General features: G+C 36.9%; 1 protein-coding gene across 8 annotated transcripts in view; it reads left to right on the forward strand.

Annotated features, from left to right (window-relative positions):
- COL19A1 (collagen type XIX alpha 1 chain) overlaps window positions 1–14062 on the forward strand; it is a 202161-nt gene that overhangs the window by 161880 nt on the left and 26219 nt on the right. For all 8 annotated transcript variants that reach the window (XM_040552559.1, XM_040552558.1, XM_040552557.1 and 5 more), the window contains 7 exons: window positions 1860–1913; window positions 2847–2900; window positions 5343–5387; window positions 7104–7154; window positions 7231–7275; window positions 8043–8069; window positions 10639–10692. In XM_040552559.1, coding sequence (XP_040408493.1) covers window positions 1860–1913; window positions 2847–2900; window positions 5343–5387; window positions 7104–7154; window positions 7231–7275; window positions 8043–8069; window positions 10639–10692 — 330 coding nt within the window. The remainder of the gene's footprint in view (window positions 1–1859; window positions 1914–2846; window positions 2901–5342; window positions 5388–7103; window positions 7155–7230; window positions 7276–8042; window positions 8070–10638; window positions 10693–14062) is intronic.

Consider the following 14062-nt stretch of genomic DNA (forward strand, 5'->3'; position numbering starts at 1 on the left):
CCCTCAGAGCCCTTCTTTCAGGGCTCCTGACCTCTTTGGTTTTCTGCAATAGCCACTTGACAATGCCTTCTGTAACACTGCACTTAACAGTAGAAACATGCCTTTTCTGAGGTGATTCCTGTTTTCAGAGGATAGGCACCCAATGCAGATAAAATGACTCACTGTTCAGTGGGGTCTCCATTGACTACAGAGGGAATCAAGAGCATTTAGCTTAAATATATATAGTGCTGTTATACATTATAATATGCTTAATATTATTTTTATATTTATTTATTATTCATTACACATTATATTTTATATAATGTATATTATTTATACACTATCTATTATATATATTCATTATATATTATTATTTATTTATTGTTATTTATATTTATGTATATATAAAGCTATATATATATTGTATGTAGCTTAGATATCAGGTTGTTACATGCCTAAAATTTCATCTGACTGAGGCTGGTGGGGCAGAGGAAAGAGTTCAGCGATGTGCGCTTATCTCAAAACCCACCTGTATTCACTGTAATAGGTCACATGCCTGTATGTTTAGTAAATGGATACCAGAATCTATTAATTTTCAGTCTATTGAATAAAATAAAAGTGGAAAGCAGGTCAATAAATACTATGAAAAATACCATGTTTTGTTCTCAGCAACAACAAAAAAGCATCATTGCATTTAGATCCCAGAATCCCAGAATTTCTGAGGAGGGAAGGGACCTCTGGAGGTCTTGTCCAACCCCACTGCTCAAGAAGGGACACCTAGCAGGCTGCCCAGGACCATGTCGTGATGACTTTTGAAGATCTCCAAGTAGGGAGACTCCATAATCTCTCTGGGCAACCTGTGCCAGTGCTCAGTTAACCACACAATAAAGAAGTGTTTCTTAGTGTTCAGAGGGAACCTCCTGTGTTCCAGTTTCTGCTCATTGCCTCTTGTCCTGGAAATGGGCACCGCTGAAAAAAGCTTGGCTCCATCCTCTTTGTAGCCTCACTTCAGGTATTTATAGACATAGATGAGATATCCCCTGAGCCTCTTCTTCTCCAGGCTGAACAGCCCCAGCTCTCCCAGCCTCTCCTCATAGGAGAGGTGCTCCAGTCCCTAGATCATCTTGGTGGCCCTACATTGGACCCTTTCCAGTATCTCCAGGTCTCTCCTGTACCTGGTGGGTGCAGCAGTGGACACAGCACTCCAGGTGCAGCCTCAGCAACGCTGAGTAGAGGGGAAGAAGGATCACCTCTCTTGACCTGCTGGCAATACCTTGCCTAATGAAGCCGAGTATACCGTTACCTTTCTTAGCTGCAAGTGCACATTGCTGCCTCGTGGTCAACTTGGTGTCCACCAGGACTCCCTGGCCCTTTCTTGCAGAACGGCTTTCCAGGTGGGTGGCCCCCAGCATGTCCTGGTACCTGAGGTTGTTGCTCCCCAGGTGCAATACTTGGCACTTCTTGATGAACTTCATGAGAATCTTGTCAGTCTACCCCCCCACCCTGTCAATAGCATGAGGTACCATTGAGAAGTCTGAGTAAATGTTTGTTTTTTTTTTTAGTGATAGAAAATTAATCTGTAAGGAAAAGCCAGACAGACTGTTCTTGTTTGCACAATTAAGACCAGGAGATCTAAAGGATATAAGCTAACAATGGAAAATGTTGAAGGATGAATTTTGTGTTTGAGTCAAGCAGTTAGTTGCCTCTAACCATGTTCAATGATAATCTCTCACCTACAGGTATATCATTTTTATTCCTAAAATAGGAAAATGTGCTTTGGTATTGTTATAATACTGATGGAAGTGCTAAATGTAAGTAGTTTTTGAGGCTATAAGTGTACATGGGAGAGGCAACAGGCATATGCTCTTTCTAATTTTCAGGGCCTTCAAGGTGTTCCTGGACTGCCTGGTGTACCAGGACCCAGTGGACCATCTGTAAGTGTGTGCTATCTTCTATGGTCTAACCTTTCTCTGCAAAGGTTGCTGTAACTATCTATCAAAACTTCTTATTCTTAGTTTCTTATGCCTCTTTATGGCTTTTAGGGGAGTAATAATAAAATCTTACCCACAGTGGCTCTAAAAGAATAAACTATGTTATGAGTTGATATTTCTGAAAATACTGTCATTGTCTGGCCTCAGAGTTGATGTAACTTAAATGCTTTTGGTGTTTTGGCCTTACTAGAGACTCTCTGAGGTTAAAAAATGTATGATGGGCAAACTTGCAGTTAATTATGTATTTATACTCCAGTTACCGTAATAATGTTAGGAATAAAAATCTAAAAATATTTCTAACTGGGTATTATGAAAGCATTAAATGCTGAAACCAAGTAATTATGAAGTATGGGAGTAAAATAACAATATTTAAAGTCACTGAAAAAGAATAAATAAAAATACTGGTATTACTGGGAAAACTTGGGATTTTTTTAAATTCTATTTTCTACATACAAGATGAGGTAATATTAGTTAGTTGGTCATTACTTGTTCCCAGGTTGTTGACAATACTAATGCTTCCCTTCTTTCAGAAATATCAACACATTTAGGAAGCTTAATGTGAAATATGTAAATTACCATTTTAGCAGTGAAGCATGATTCTTAGAAGTATCAAGAGATGCCGGTTAATGTCAGTGCATTTAGTCTGCACAAGGTGAAAATACAACCACAAACACAAGTTTTACCCTTCGTAAGGCTTATCAGTAGGACACAGCTGTTGTATCAGACAGAAAAGAAATATTTAAACCTGAAGGAGAAGCATAATTAGGTTTAAATGACCTTCAAAAGGTGTAAGTTTTAAAACCTAGGCTGCAATGCAAATTTCAGTGTTTAGTTTTTTCTTGACTGGGATTAACCAATACTGTGTTTGTTGTGCAGGGAGCCATAGGAAGACCTGGGCATCCTGGTCCTGCTGGGTCAAAAGGCGAAAAGGTATACTTTCTTTTTAGTTTTAGTAAAGATCTGTATAGGCTGTGTAATCCCTTTACTTTCCTATGCTTTGGCTTTTGTTGTTCTCTTCTCTTCTCTTCTCTTCTCTTCTCTTCTCTTCTCTTCTCTTCTCTTCTCTTCTCTTCTCTTCTCTTCTCTTCTCTTCTCTTCTCTTCTCTTTCTCTTCTCTTCTCTTCCTCTTCTCTTCTCTTTCTCTTCTCTTCTCTTCTCTTCCTTCTCTTCTCTCTTCTCTTCTCTTCTCTTCTCTTCTCTTCTCTTCTCTTCTCTTCTCTGTTTTTTAACATAGAATGCAAATGTGAACTTGACATATATTTTCAAATAAATTTTTATTTGTCTTAAGTGCTTTCCCCAAACAATGCCATACAATTGGGCTTGTATTTTGAAGCATAGCCCTTGTGGTGCATGTAAGGTGCAGAGAATGTTCTCTGAGTATGACATATTATATAAAATTAAGAAAGTGAAAATACCTTTGTGAAATAGTGTATGACTAGTTACTACTTGCTCTGCTTCTCATTCTTTTCCAGTATTTTAGTCAAAAGTAATTGCATACTCTAAAAGTGGTTCATGAATACTGAAAGTTATTCAGTATATGTATTCAGCAAAAGTATATAAGCTTCCTTTATAATTAATTTAGGCTGTTATAGCACTGGTTTTTTAATCAATTTTTTATGAGGTTCTTGATAGTTTCCATTAAAACTAAAATTCGTTTCTTGGGCACCTCAGATCAATGAAATACCACAGACAAAATGAGTTGGCAAAATACTTTTGGGGAGAATTTTTCTTTCTTTCTTCTTCTTTTTTTTTTTTTTTTACATGAATATGATTTTTTGGAGTTTTTTTCAGCTTTGGCTTGGGCTTTTCCAGGCACAGTGCTGCCACATCAGTCTGTGATCCTACTAATACTCTACAAAACCTCAACTCTGGTATGACTAAGAAAAAGAAACATTACTTTGTAAAACTGTGAAGTGACTTCAGTATAAAAATGAGTTGAGAACTGTCTCCTTCCTGACCATAATAGAAATAATTTACCAAACTCATTTCCTTTTTAAGTAACCATTGTTAAAAACAAGGTTTTGTTAGTTCCATGTTTACAATTCCAAAGTACTGAAAAAAGAGTCTGAGAATGCAGCGTTAGGCCAGCTGCTTAACACGTGTACATCTCTATCCTTGGTTGAGGCCTAATTGTAGCTGCTCTTTATATTATGCATCAGAAAGATCAGGGGAAGGTGGCCTCTTACTATCACGTGTGAGAATGAGAAAGCCATTTCTCCTTAACTAGTGTGCCATTGATTGAAAAGGACAAAACTCAGATCCCTGAAGAGTGACGAGCTGAACAATAGCCAGAGTACCTTCTTCCTCCTTCCTTTATCTGGGGACCACATCTGAAAAGTGATCATGTAATAAACTTTCTAAAAGAGACCGTTTTTCTCCTTTTGTGAAATACTCTAAACCTTCCAATCTGGAGCTTAACATTTCTAGCACTTAGCAGGACTATTTGGAAATTATCCTAATATAATAATAATTAAATATTTATATATTTCTGGTTGGTTGATTAGTATTGTTGTATGCTCAGCTTGACTTTTCCCACCTTAATAATTTTAAACATGCAGCCTAGGTTTCTCAATGAAGTAAGTTTATTAAAATTCAATGAAGTGAGTAAAAAGTTCTGGCAGACCTGTTCCAAATTATAGAGAATTTTTAACTGAATCTTAATGATAAGATTTTGAAAAGATCTTGCTTGGGAAATTTGACATTTAAACCTTTGCACATCTATAATGCTCAAAGCTTAAAAAATAAGATAAAACTTTGAAACTTTTTTTTTTAATATGAGCAATTTAGTGCATGTCATCAGTACAGACTACAGCTACAAGTACCCACAGATAACTATTTTACAGTAAAAACCAAGAAGATATTCATTATAGCTCTTAATAAAGATTTTTTTTTTTTTTTTACCCAATATGTTTCTGAATAAACTGAACTTCTGAAACTAGGCCATCTTGATTTACCTGTGAATGAACAAACTGAGGATTGTTTTTAGCAAAACAATTTACAAACCATAAAATGAATGTTAACTTCTATCTGCCAATTGCTTAAAAAATTTTATTAACAAGTGTTTTTTCCTTCCTCTGCCTGCTGGTAAATATGAAGCGTTTCACAACCCTACTACCACTACTATTTTGCCATAAGGAAGTTACTACACATAAAGCATCAAGTAACTAACAAAATACAAGCTGGTATAAAGTAACATTTAATAACTTGCCTAAAGCTTTAGCAGGAGCTGTTCAGGATAGTTTATTCTTGATACTACCTATTCCTATTGACTGTATCTCTTGTTTATTGTCATTGTGGTCATCGTAGTTTGGGTATGGAACAGATCAGAACAACAGTTATATTAAATGAGTTTTATATCTCTCATTATGCTAGGGTAGTGAAGGTTCTCCTGGGAAGCCTGGACCACCTGGACCTCCGGTAAGACATATTGTTTACATTTTGAATGGTATGCTGGAAACGATATACCTATGAGTAAAATGTAATGTCACATATCAATAATTGACTGTCTCTCTAATACATACTTGTAGTGCAGGAAGACAACGAAGTCTTCTTGCAAAATATTTCTGTAATCCTCTTTTTTTTTAACTTGTGATTCATCACTGAGTAAGTCCAGGTCACTAAAGCCATCCTAGAAATTTGGTCAAATGAGTTACTTTAATAACCTTGGACACGAAGGTTAGTTTAGACACCTTGGTTACCTGACATCAGGAAACTCTGTAGTCATGTAACCTAGGCAAGTCCATGGAGCTCATTGGACTCTAAATTAACTGGACTAGTACCTAACACAATAATAGTTCTGGAGAAGTAATAACTGCAGCACTTTAAAATCCCTAACCCTAATGACAGCTTTGGAAATGCCATACCTAACCATAATCAAGGGAGAGCTTTTGTTCTAAAATCTAGCCCTATCCTAATGATACCTGCCTACTTCACCTGCAGCCTTTTTCTAGCCTCCTCCGCAAAAATTAATTTTCTTCTGCCCCAAATTTAACCCTAGAGCCAACTCCACCTAGCTTAGAGGACTGTACACTTTTCAGTCATTGCTTAACAGTTCTCAAAATTCAATCCATATCTCAGGAAATTCTCTAGAGCAGCATCTGGTTTTAAATAAGGACATACTGAGAATCTCAGAAATTTGGTATTAGGATAGCAATGAGGACATTGCCAGGATACAAGGTGTGCATAGTAATGACAGAATAACTAGCTAGATCTGTGACTTTGTGTTGCAGCACTAGTTTTCTGTGTCCATCAAGTTTTATACATGAAATAAGTGTAAAAGCAAAAATAAAACAAAGCATACTATATTTGTTTGCATTATTTTTATGCATAATGAGAGTTTTCATCCTGAAATCATGAAAATCTTGAAATCTTTAAAGATTTCAGAGCCTCAGACGAATTCATTTGTGCTGGAAGCATGTTGTGGGTGGGGAGGAGGGGGTTGAGTTGAGAAGGCTGCCTGGAGCTGTTTTCAGTATAGTCATTTTTACATACATGTTTTGTAAACATTCATACAGGAAGAATGGCTAACATTCAAAAATCTAAATATCTTCAGAACAAGAATTCCATCTGTTCATAAGCTGAACAAATTTGTGTAGTTTGAACTTTTTGTGCATTGGAAATCATCAAGCCAAACATACATTGGCAGTTCAGCCACTGACTTTTATGTATGAATCAGTTTACTTCTGAGCTCTTTGCTTCTTATCAAGTCAAGCATGAGTATTAATTTAGAGTTACAGATCAAGCCTTCATGTTCTCAAATCACTTGAAGTTTAAGGTTAGTTGCTTTCTCATTTTTTAGTTTAACACTGATTTTCAAACAGGCATGAAAAGAAAATGTGCAATGCTGCCTTTGCTTGTATCACTTGACCAGTCACTCATAGATTTTATGTAAGAATATTAAAACGTAATGTAAACTGAGAATTTACATGTTTCTGGTTTTGTAAGTAAAAAAAGCTTACATAGGTGTGCATCTTACGTTCTTACTGAAATGCTTGGAATCTGAAAAATTAATCTAGAGCAAAAATGATACCACAGCTTTGCTGAGATACAGGACTTGAACAGGGCATGAATTCTGACTTTGTAGTTCATAGTTGTGATACTTAATTGGTTTTTTTGTGTGTGTGTGTTTTAAAGGGTATGCCTTACAATGAAAGAAATGGAATGAGCAGCTTATATAAACTCCAGGTATTTCTTAATAACATATTTTTTTCAATCAGCACCTAATTTTGGTCCACCTCAACTTCTAAATTTGCTGTTGCAGGGAGGTGTGAGTGTCGCAAGTTATCCAGGTCCACCAGGACCTCCAGTAAGTATTTAATAAAAATGTAATTTCTAATAGTTCAGGCAGTAACATAGGGTTAATTGAATGCAGTTTTGATAAATGCCATGGAATTGGATTTTATATATGAAAGAGAAAAGATAACTCAACTAGCATATAATTGGTGTGTAGTAAATATAAAAGTATGAAGTATGTGATTTTATGTGTTTATCAAGCATTTTAGCCTGTTTTGGGAGAGTAGTTTATTTCAATTTAAGTATTTCACTCTAAAGCTATGCTGAATAGTAAGTAAAGTCTGCGATGGTGCATAATTTGGTTTTGGACTCTTTACTGACAGTATCTTAATATCTTAAAATATGCAGTATACCCTTTATACGTAGTGATGGTCTTGTAATAAATTAAATTTTGTGCTGGAAATGAGAAACTCATGAATTCCGATCTCAGTTCTGTCACCAATGCAGTGCGTGTAGCTACAGGGCAATATGGCAGTAGTACAGAGCCGGTGTCTTTCCAGGCACTACTCCGCACAATGCAGATACACCAGTTTGCAGCTGGACATTCTTGCTTTGGTTCTGTGGAACCGGAGATTCTCTGTACTTCCTTAGGTTCTCTTTCTTGTAAAGTCATTAGCAAGTTCTACTCTTTTAAGACAGAATTAACCAGCTGAGTGGGCTGGACTTAGTACTGATTCTAAATGCACTGCATTACCAATGTATATAATACATTTATACAGAAAAATCCCATGTTATTTTGTAATTCTCTAAATGTATATCTGCTTCTTATTTCCTTTGTAGGGTCCAAAAGGAGATCCCGGCACAGTGGTATGTACTTTTTGGTCATGATAGAGATTCCCCAAGTAATTCAACACATGATCCCAGTCACAAGGGTGGAAAAGTCCATTAAGTTCTTTAGCAGGTAGCTTACCTCCCGCAGAATCAGTGCATCTGAAAAAAAAAGTCCTTTTTATTGCCAATCTTGAGAATTTTGCAATTTCTGGTGAATAGTTCTGCAGTGATAATATAATGAATGACTGAACACAGTATTAACTGCTTCTGGATTCATCTCTGCTGAGCTGCCACTGTATATGTTTAAGAGCAAAATATGCATGCTGAAAGAAATTAAGCTTTTATTTGATACAGACCTACAAGAAATAAAGATAGAAGATAACTTAAGAGCTATTAGACCGTTCTCAATGTTAAATTTGGAATGGCAAAGGGACAGTATTCTATGTAATGCAAGCTAGGAACAACCAGAAGTTGATGTTTTCATTAGAAATGACATGACAGGTAATTGCAGTATGATCACATGGCCCCTAGTGAACAAGATGATTATTATCATGGGGGCCACTACAAGTTTCAGTTCTGCAGTTTGACATTCAAAAACAACCATAATAAGCAGATCTGCTTAACTTTTTAGTATTTTTCCTTTAAGCATTTTGTTATGTCCCTTTCTTGTAATCTTTCTTTCACAATTATGAGGAGGAGAGGAATAACTACTGGAAGAATCTTGAGCAGGTGCATAGGCTAGCATACAGCTAGCCACCAGCAGAATGTAGATCCAAATCGTGACTAGGATTACATTTTCCCTGAAGCCACAGACGTGATATGTCCTGCCTTCATAAAAGAGAAACTATATTCATCATTAGATTGTGATTTGTCATTGCAGTTCTTAGTGCTGAAGGTGGCAAAGTTGAAACTTAAATGTATTGAATCTTGATGACTGGAGAAAGTAAAAATACCCAACAGGTGTTTGTAAAAGTTGAGTACCAGTGGTTTAGCTCAAGAAGTATGATACTATCAAATGTCATTTTAAATGGATACTGTTTTAAAAATTGGATAGGTATTCTCATAGATTTTAAAATTTCACTACATTCGTGTATTTCTCCTTTTTTAAGTCTAAGGAACATCACATAACTACATAATGATAGTTACAGCACTATAATGCTGTAAGGCAGTGAAACAGGTATGGACCTTCATGCTCAGTGTGGTAGAAATGTGTCCAGCAGACCTCTTTCATACAGCAGACAGTATGATTGAATCAGGATAAGTACCAAGTGTCAGCTAATAGGAAGAACTGAGAAGAATTTGCTGATTTCTATTGCTAATAGTGGTAGAAATTGAGCTGTTTAGGAAAGAAAACTGTACCCAGTCAGACTATGCTCACCCTGATCTGCTGATGAATTGCCTACTTGATGAAGATCAGCAAACCCTGAAAAGTACTGGAGAAAGGATTTTTTAAAACGGTATCAGAATTAAGTGCAGCTAGATCAGGCTAACCCAGATGAGCCCAAAGTGATGGGAGGTAACATTTTGAAAAGTTGGCTAAGACTTCATCTGTCATGAAGGCACATCATCTCCACTCAGCCAACCAATGCAGGCCTGTGATAATGTTTGACTCCTTGCCAAGTGTTAACAGAGAACCAGGTACACAAACAGCTAAGCCTTGATCTACATAAATCAGTGTGGTAACTGTGCTCCTCAAGGACAATGCAGAAACCTAAAACTGAATGACTGAGCTCTCCCAGCAAAACATTCTGAGTGTTAGTTTTGAGGTAGTTTCCTAAAACAGTTGATTAATCGATTTTCAAAAAAAATTTATTTTTAATTTTTTTTAAAGTAATTTCATCATAATCCCGACAAGCTGAATGCATCTTCCTATACCAGCATCCACTTCCTACTCAGGAAGTACCTTCTCCCAAGTAGGGTGTGGAAAGTGAAATCTGCCAAAGACTTCATGAAATCCATAAAAGGAATTTGCTGTGGCTGTGGCTTTTGGTTTAACTGAGATACCTGAAATAATGGAATTGTTGACAGTAGTTCAAATCTCTGTGGAAAATTACATGTTGGTTTTCTTTAAAATAGGAAAAAGAATAAAAGGGCCTTTCTACTTGTTAAACTGATTTCTCCAGTGCAGCATTTTTCTGTTTTTCTTTCAAAACCTGAAGACTTGCACAGGGAACAGTGTCTCTTGTTACAGAGAAGGCTTTGTGCAGGGAACGGAGCTGTGTTCTGATACAGTGATGAACCTAGAAAATTGAACAGAACTGCTCAGACGTTCATTCTATGGCTGATAGCATATGCTCACACCCTGTGGCTCTACCACCTGAAGGTGGTTTAGAGCTGACCTTGGCCTGCAGGAGCACAGAAGGGGAGTCTTCTGGATTACATTCTTAATCAAAATTAAATCAGTTGAAATATTTGCATAGTGCCTCTGAGAATAGCTTTATTCTCAGATGAATAAACCATGGTATAGAAAAATCTGTTCACCTAACAACTGGACATGTTAGTAATCTCAAGTTTAATATTCTGCTGTTGTTTGCTGTTCAACGTGTCATGTAGAGTACTGAAATTCTAATCCATGCAATCCTTTTTAATTAAAAAAAATAAATAGGGAGACCCAGGACCAATGGGATTACCAGGACTGGAAGGACTCCCAGGGGAAAAGGTAGGACTATTAAAAAAGAAGTCATGACTTCTTAGTGGAATATTAAAAAAGAAGTCATGACTTCTTAGTGGAACTATCTGCAGCTAAATGGTGTCCGAAACCTCGTTTAATTTTTCTTTTCTATGAAAGTTAATGTTTTTATACGAAAAAGATTTGTATACTTATCTGCATTTCCTTTTTTGCTTTAATGTGTATCTAAATCATTTACTTACCCAACATAAAATTCCATTTTCAAGAAGTGGAAATGTGTATATAGGTCATGTAGTATTTTATTTCCTTAACTTGATAGAAATTAATGTTTAACAAGTTCGTAAGTATGGTCACTAATTCTTGTTCTCTTCTGAGAGTCATCTTATGCTTACAGGCTGTCTGACTTGTAAGACTTATGACATAGCTACAGACCTGAAGAGAAATTTGTATCTGAATTTGTCTAGATCTAGTGCATGGAAGACTTTCATACAAAAAAAAAAAAAAAAAAAAAGACTATTTCAGTTGAGTTTAAAATACAGAAAAGGGTAGAAATAGAGGAAGAGGTAGAAATAGACTGATTCCCTACAGTGTTTGCTGTGAAGGCAAAGGCAGAACTGACTTCTCAGACTGTTGATCATTATTTTAAAAAAGGCCCCTTGTTTCTGTTTTACTTTTCTGACACACTTCCCTGCCTGTATGAAGCCACTCCAGCACATCCTGAACTGTGTCATAGTTTCCAGCGCCTTCTTCTAGTTCAAGTCTACCTTCTAGTGCTGGGAAATGATCCTTACCTTGAGCTGGTGGTATTTCAGCCTTTAACATGTTAGTTATGAAAGCTAATACAAATTTAGAGAAAAGTTTGTTATGAAATGCTAAAAAAAATTCAAGATTTTGGTATTTATTTCTAAGTATGTCTAAGCACAAAAATATTCACCAGATAAATGAAAAAATCTGAAAAGTTTACTGTCAGTAAAAATGCTTTGCTTTGATTTTGCCTGTATCTTCAAAATACAATGTGAAGAAATAGTTTTTTGTTTTGTTTTTGTTTTTGTTTGTTTTTGCAATCAGAATACTTATCATTTAGGAATTACATGTTTTTCAATGACTTCATACAAAAAATTAGTTTACTTTAACATGTTTTTCATCAAAAAGCCATATAAATGAAAAGTTTCTCTTAATATCACTGTGCATACTCCTACTTGTGCAGAGGTGGGGGGTAACAAGCTAATGTAGGTGTCTACACTAGATGTTTAAATTATGTGAGATGATTCTTGCTCTGGAAGACTACAATTTACAAGCAATTAAGGACAATCTAATTTTAGCATGAACAAACACAGGGTGGTATTACAGGCCTAACTGAGACAAAATGGGGACAAGAATTAAATAACGGGAACAAGCAATGGAGCAGATTGTATAAACAAGCTAAGTGAGTGTCTGGCCCTTTCCCAATGCCAAAATATTCTTTCCTTTACTAAATTTAGTCAAAATTCCACACTTCTGGTGCAAATAACACAATCCCAGACTGCCTGCCAGTCCCAACAGTACAGTGCATGCTGGTTTGTGATTTAGAGCTCCGAGGTACATTTGTGTAGTAGAATGCCATCTGCCGTAGACAATGCCAGCTGAAGTTTTGTGATAATGTCATGAACTGGCAGAAGAACTTTGTGCCCTCAGGGTGAAATTTGCCTTCGCTCAGCTGTGCAGACACCATGGTTTTGCAGCTGTGCATCATCACATCGCTGAATGTGGTCAGGGAGAGGGGTAAGAATAACCCTCAAAAGGAAAAAAGTGCAGGGGAAGTGCTGGGAATTTCCAGCTTCACTCTCCTAGCCAGTATATGATGAAACTACCCATGTAAATTCTGGGTACAGAATAAATGTGGGGGCAGAGTGCACTACTCAAGCCAATATGCCCTGCTAAATGTATTCTGAGTACTTGATTACTCTGAAGGTGCACGCTAGATTCCTTGGTGAGGGGGAAACTTGTTTTAAGTGACTTCTCGTAGTCTCCTGAGCAAGAGAGGTCAAACTGTGGCCTGCACGCAAGCTTCTCCCTCCAGACACAAAGTCTTTTCTGGTTTGGTTTGGTGTGATTTGGTGATATTGGTCTGATCAGCCTTATTACACGGGTGGGTGTGTCAGAGTGAAGGTACCCTGCAAGGCAGGATGCTTTTTATTAACTTGCCCCTTTGGGCTGATAAGCAATATGGAGACCTCTCTTCCAGTTTGCAGAGGTCACCCCCAGCAGCCGTGCATGGAAGCTGGCTGCCAGCTCCTGACTGCTTAGCCACGTTCAGATTATTTGACTCAGAATTACTTCCTGCTGGCATTGTCAGGTTTTTAATACAGCAGCCATTCTGTCACAAAGGTAATACATAGCAAGACCTTAAATATGTTCCTTGCTGTTGTCATGAAGTGTGAAAACTCCAAAGGGAAAAGCAAAACAGAATTTGTATTCATTTGTCTTGTACTGTCCTGCACTACATTTCTCCATCTTGTACTGCATAATTTGCTTAAGTATTTTTGAAAAGCTATGGTTACTATTGTAACTATAATTGATGCTCTTCCCTACATTGCACCTTTGATCTGAGGATCTTAAAACTGTTTATAGATGTTAACTTGTCATCTCTCTACGTTTTGTGTAATGTAGCTAAGTGTTTCTAATTACAAGCATCCTCACTGTATTACCTGAACGAAATTATGAGAATGACACAAATCAGCATTAAATTTAAATACAGAACCCAGAATTCCCAACATCTCCTCAGGGTCTTCTGCACAAAAGAACGTGTCTGAGCTACGTTGGCAGAGCTTTTGCAAAACAGCTCCAGGTAACATAAACTCATGAAAATATTCTCCTGTTCACATGGCTTTAATTGTGTCAGGGTTTTCCTGACATGATTACAGAAACCTGCATCCTGATTTTCTTACATTTTTTTTTTACCCATGTTACACTAGCAGAGTGCAGTATTGCAGATTGATACATGTCAGCAGGTTAGGGCAAATCTTGCTGTAGAGTTTCACCACTGTTGAGCTTCATCCATCTGCTTTGAGTTATAGTCCTCTCGAGAGAGCAAGATGAATTTTTGCCCACACCTCATCAGCTCCAGCACAAAATCTATTATCTTAGCTTAAAGCATTGATGAAGGTGTCTGGTATGACAAATGAAGAAACTTTGCCCTTAAAAGACCATGGCACAAGCAAATCAAGGATGTTAACTTGAAGCAAATGGATGACTGGCTAGCAGAAGGCAAAAGCTTCTTTAAAAGGTACATCTTAAATACGGAGATCTTGATAGGATAGTGAATTATGCTGTGTTGATTTTGGTCATTGTCATGACCACAAATGATAATTATTTGGAAAACTACAGATAAGTCAGGACTTTCCATCCCTTTTCAAGGAAG

Source organism: Cygnus olor, chromosome 3 (genome assembly GCF_009769625.2).
Source record: "Cygnus olor isolate bCygOlo1 chromosome 3, bCygOlo1.pri.v2, whole genome shotgun sequence".
NCBI classification, from domain to species: domain Eukaryota; kingdom Metazoa; phylum Chordata; class Aves; order Anseriformes; family Anatidae; genus Cygnus; species Cygnus olor.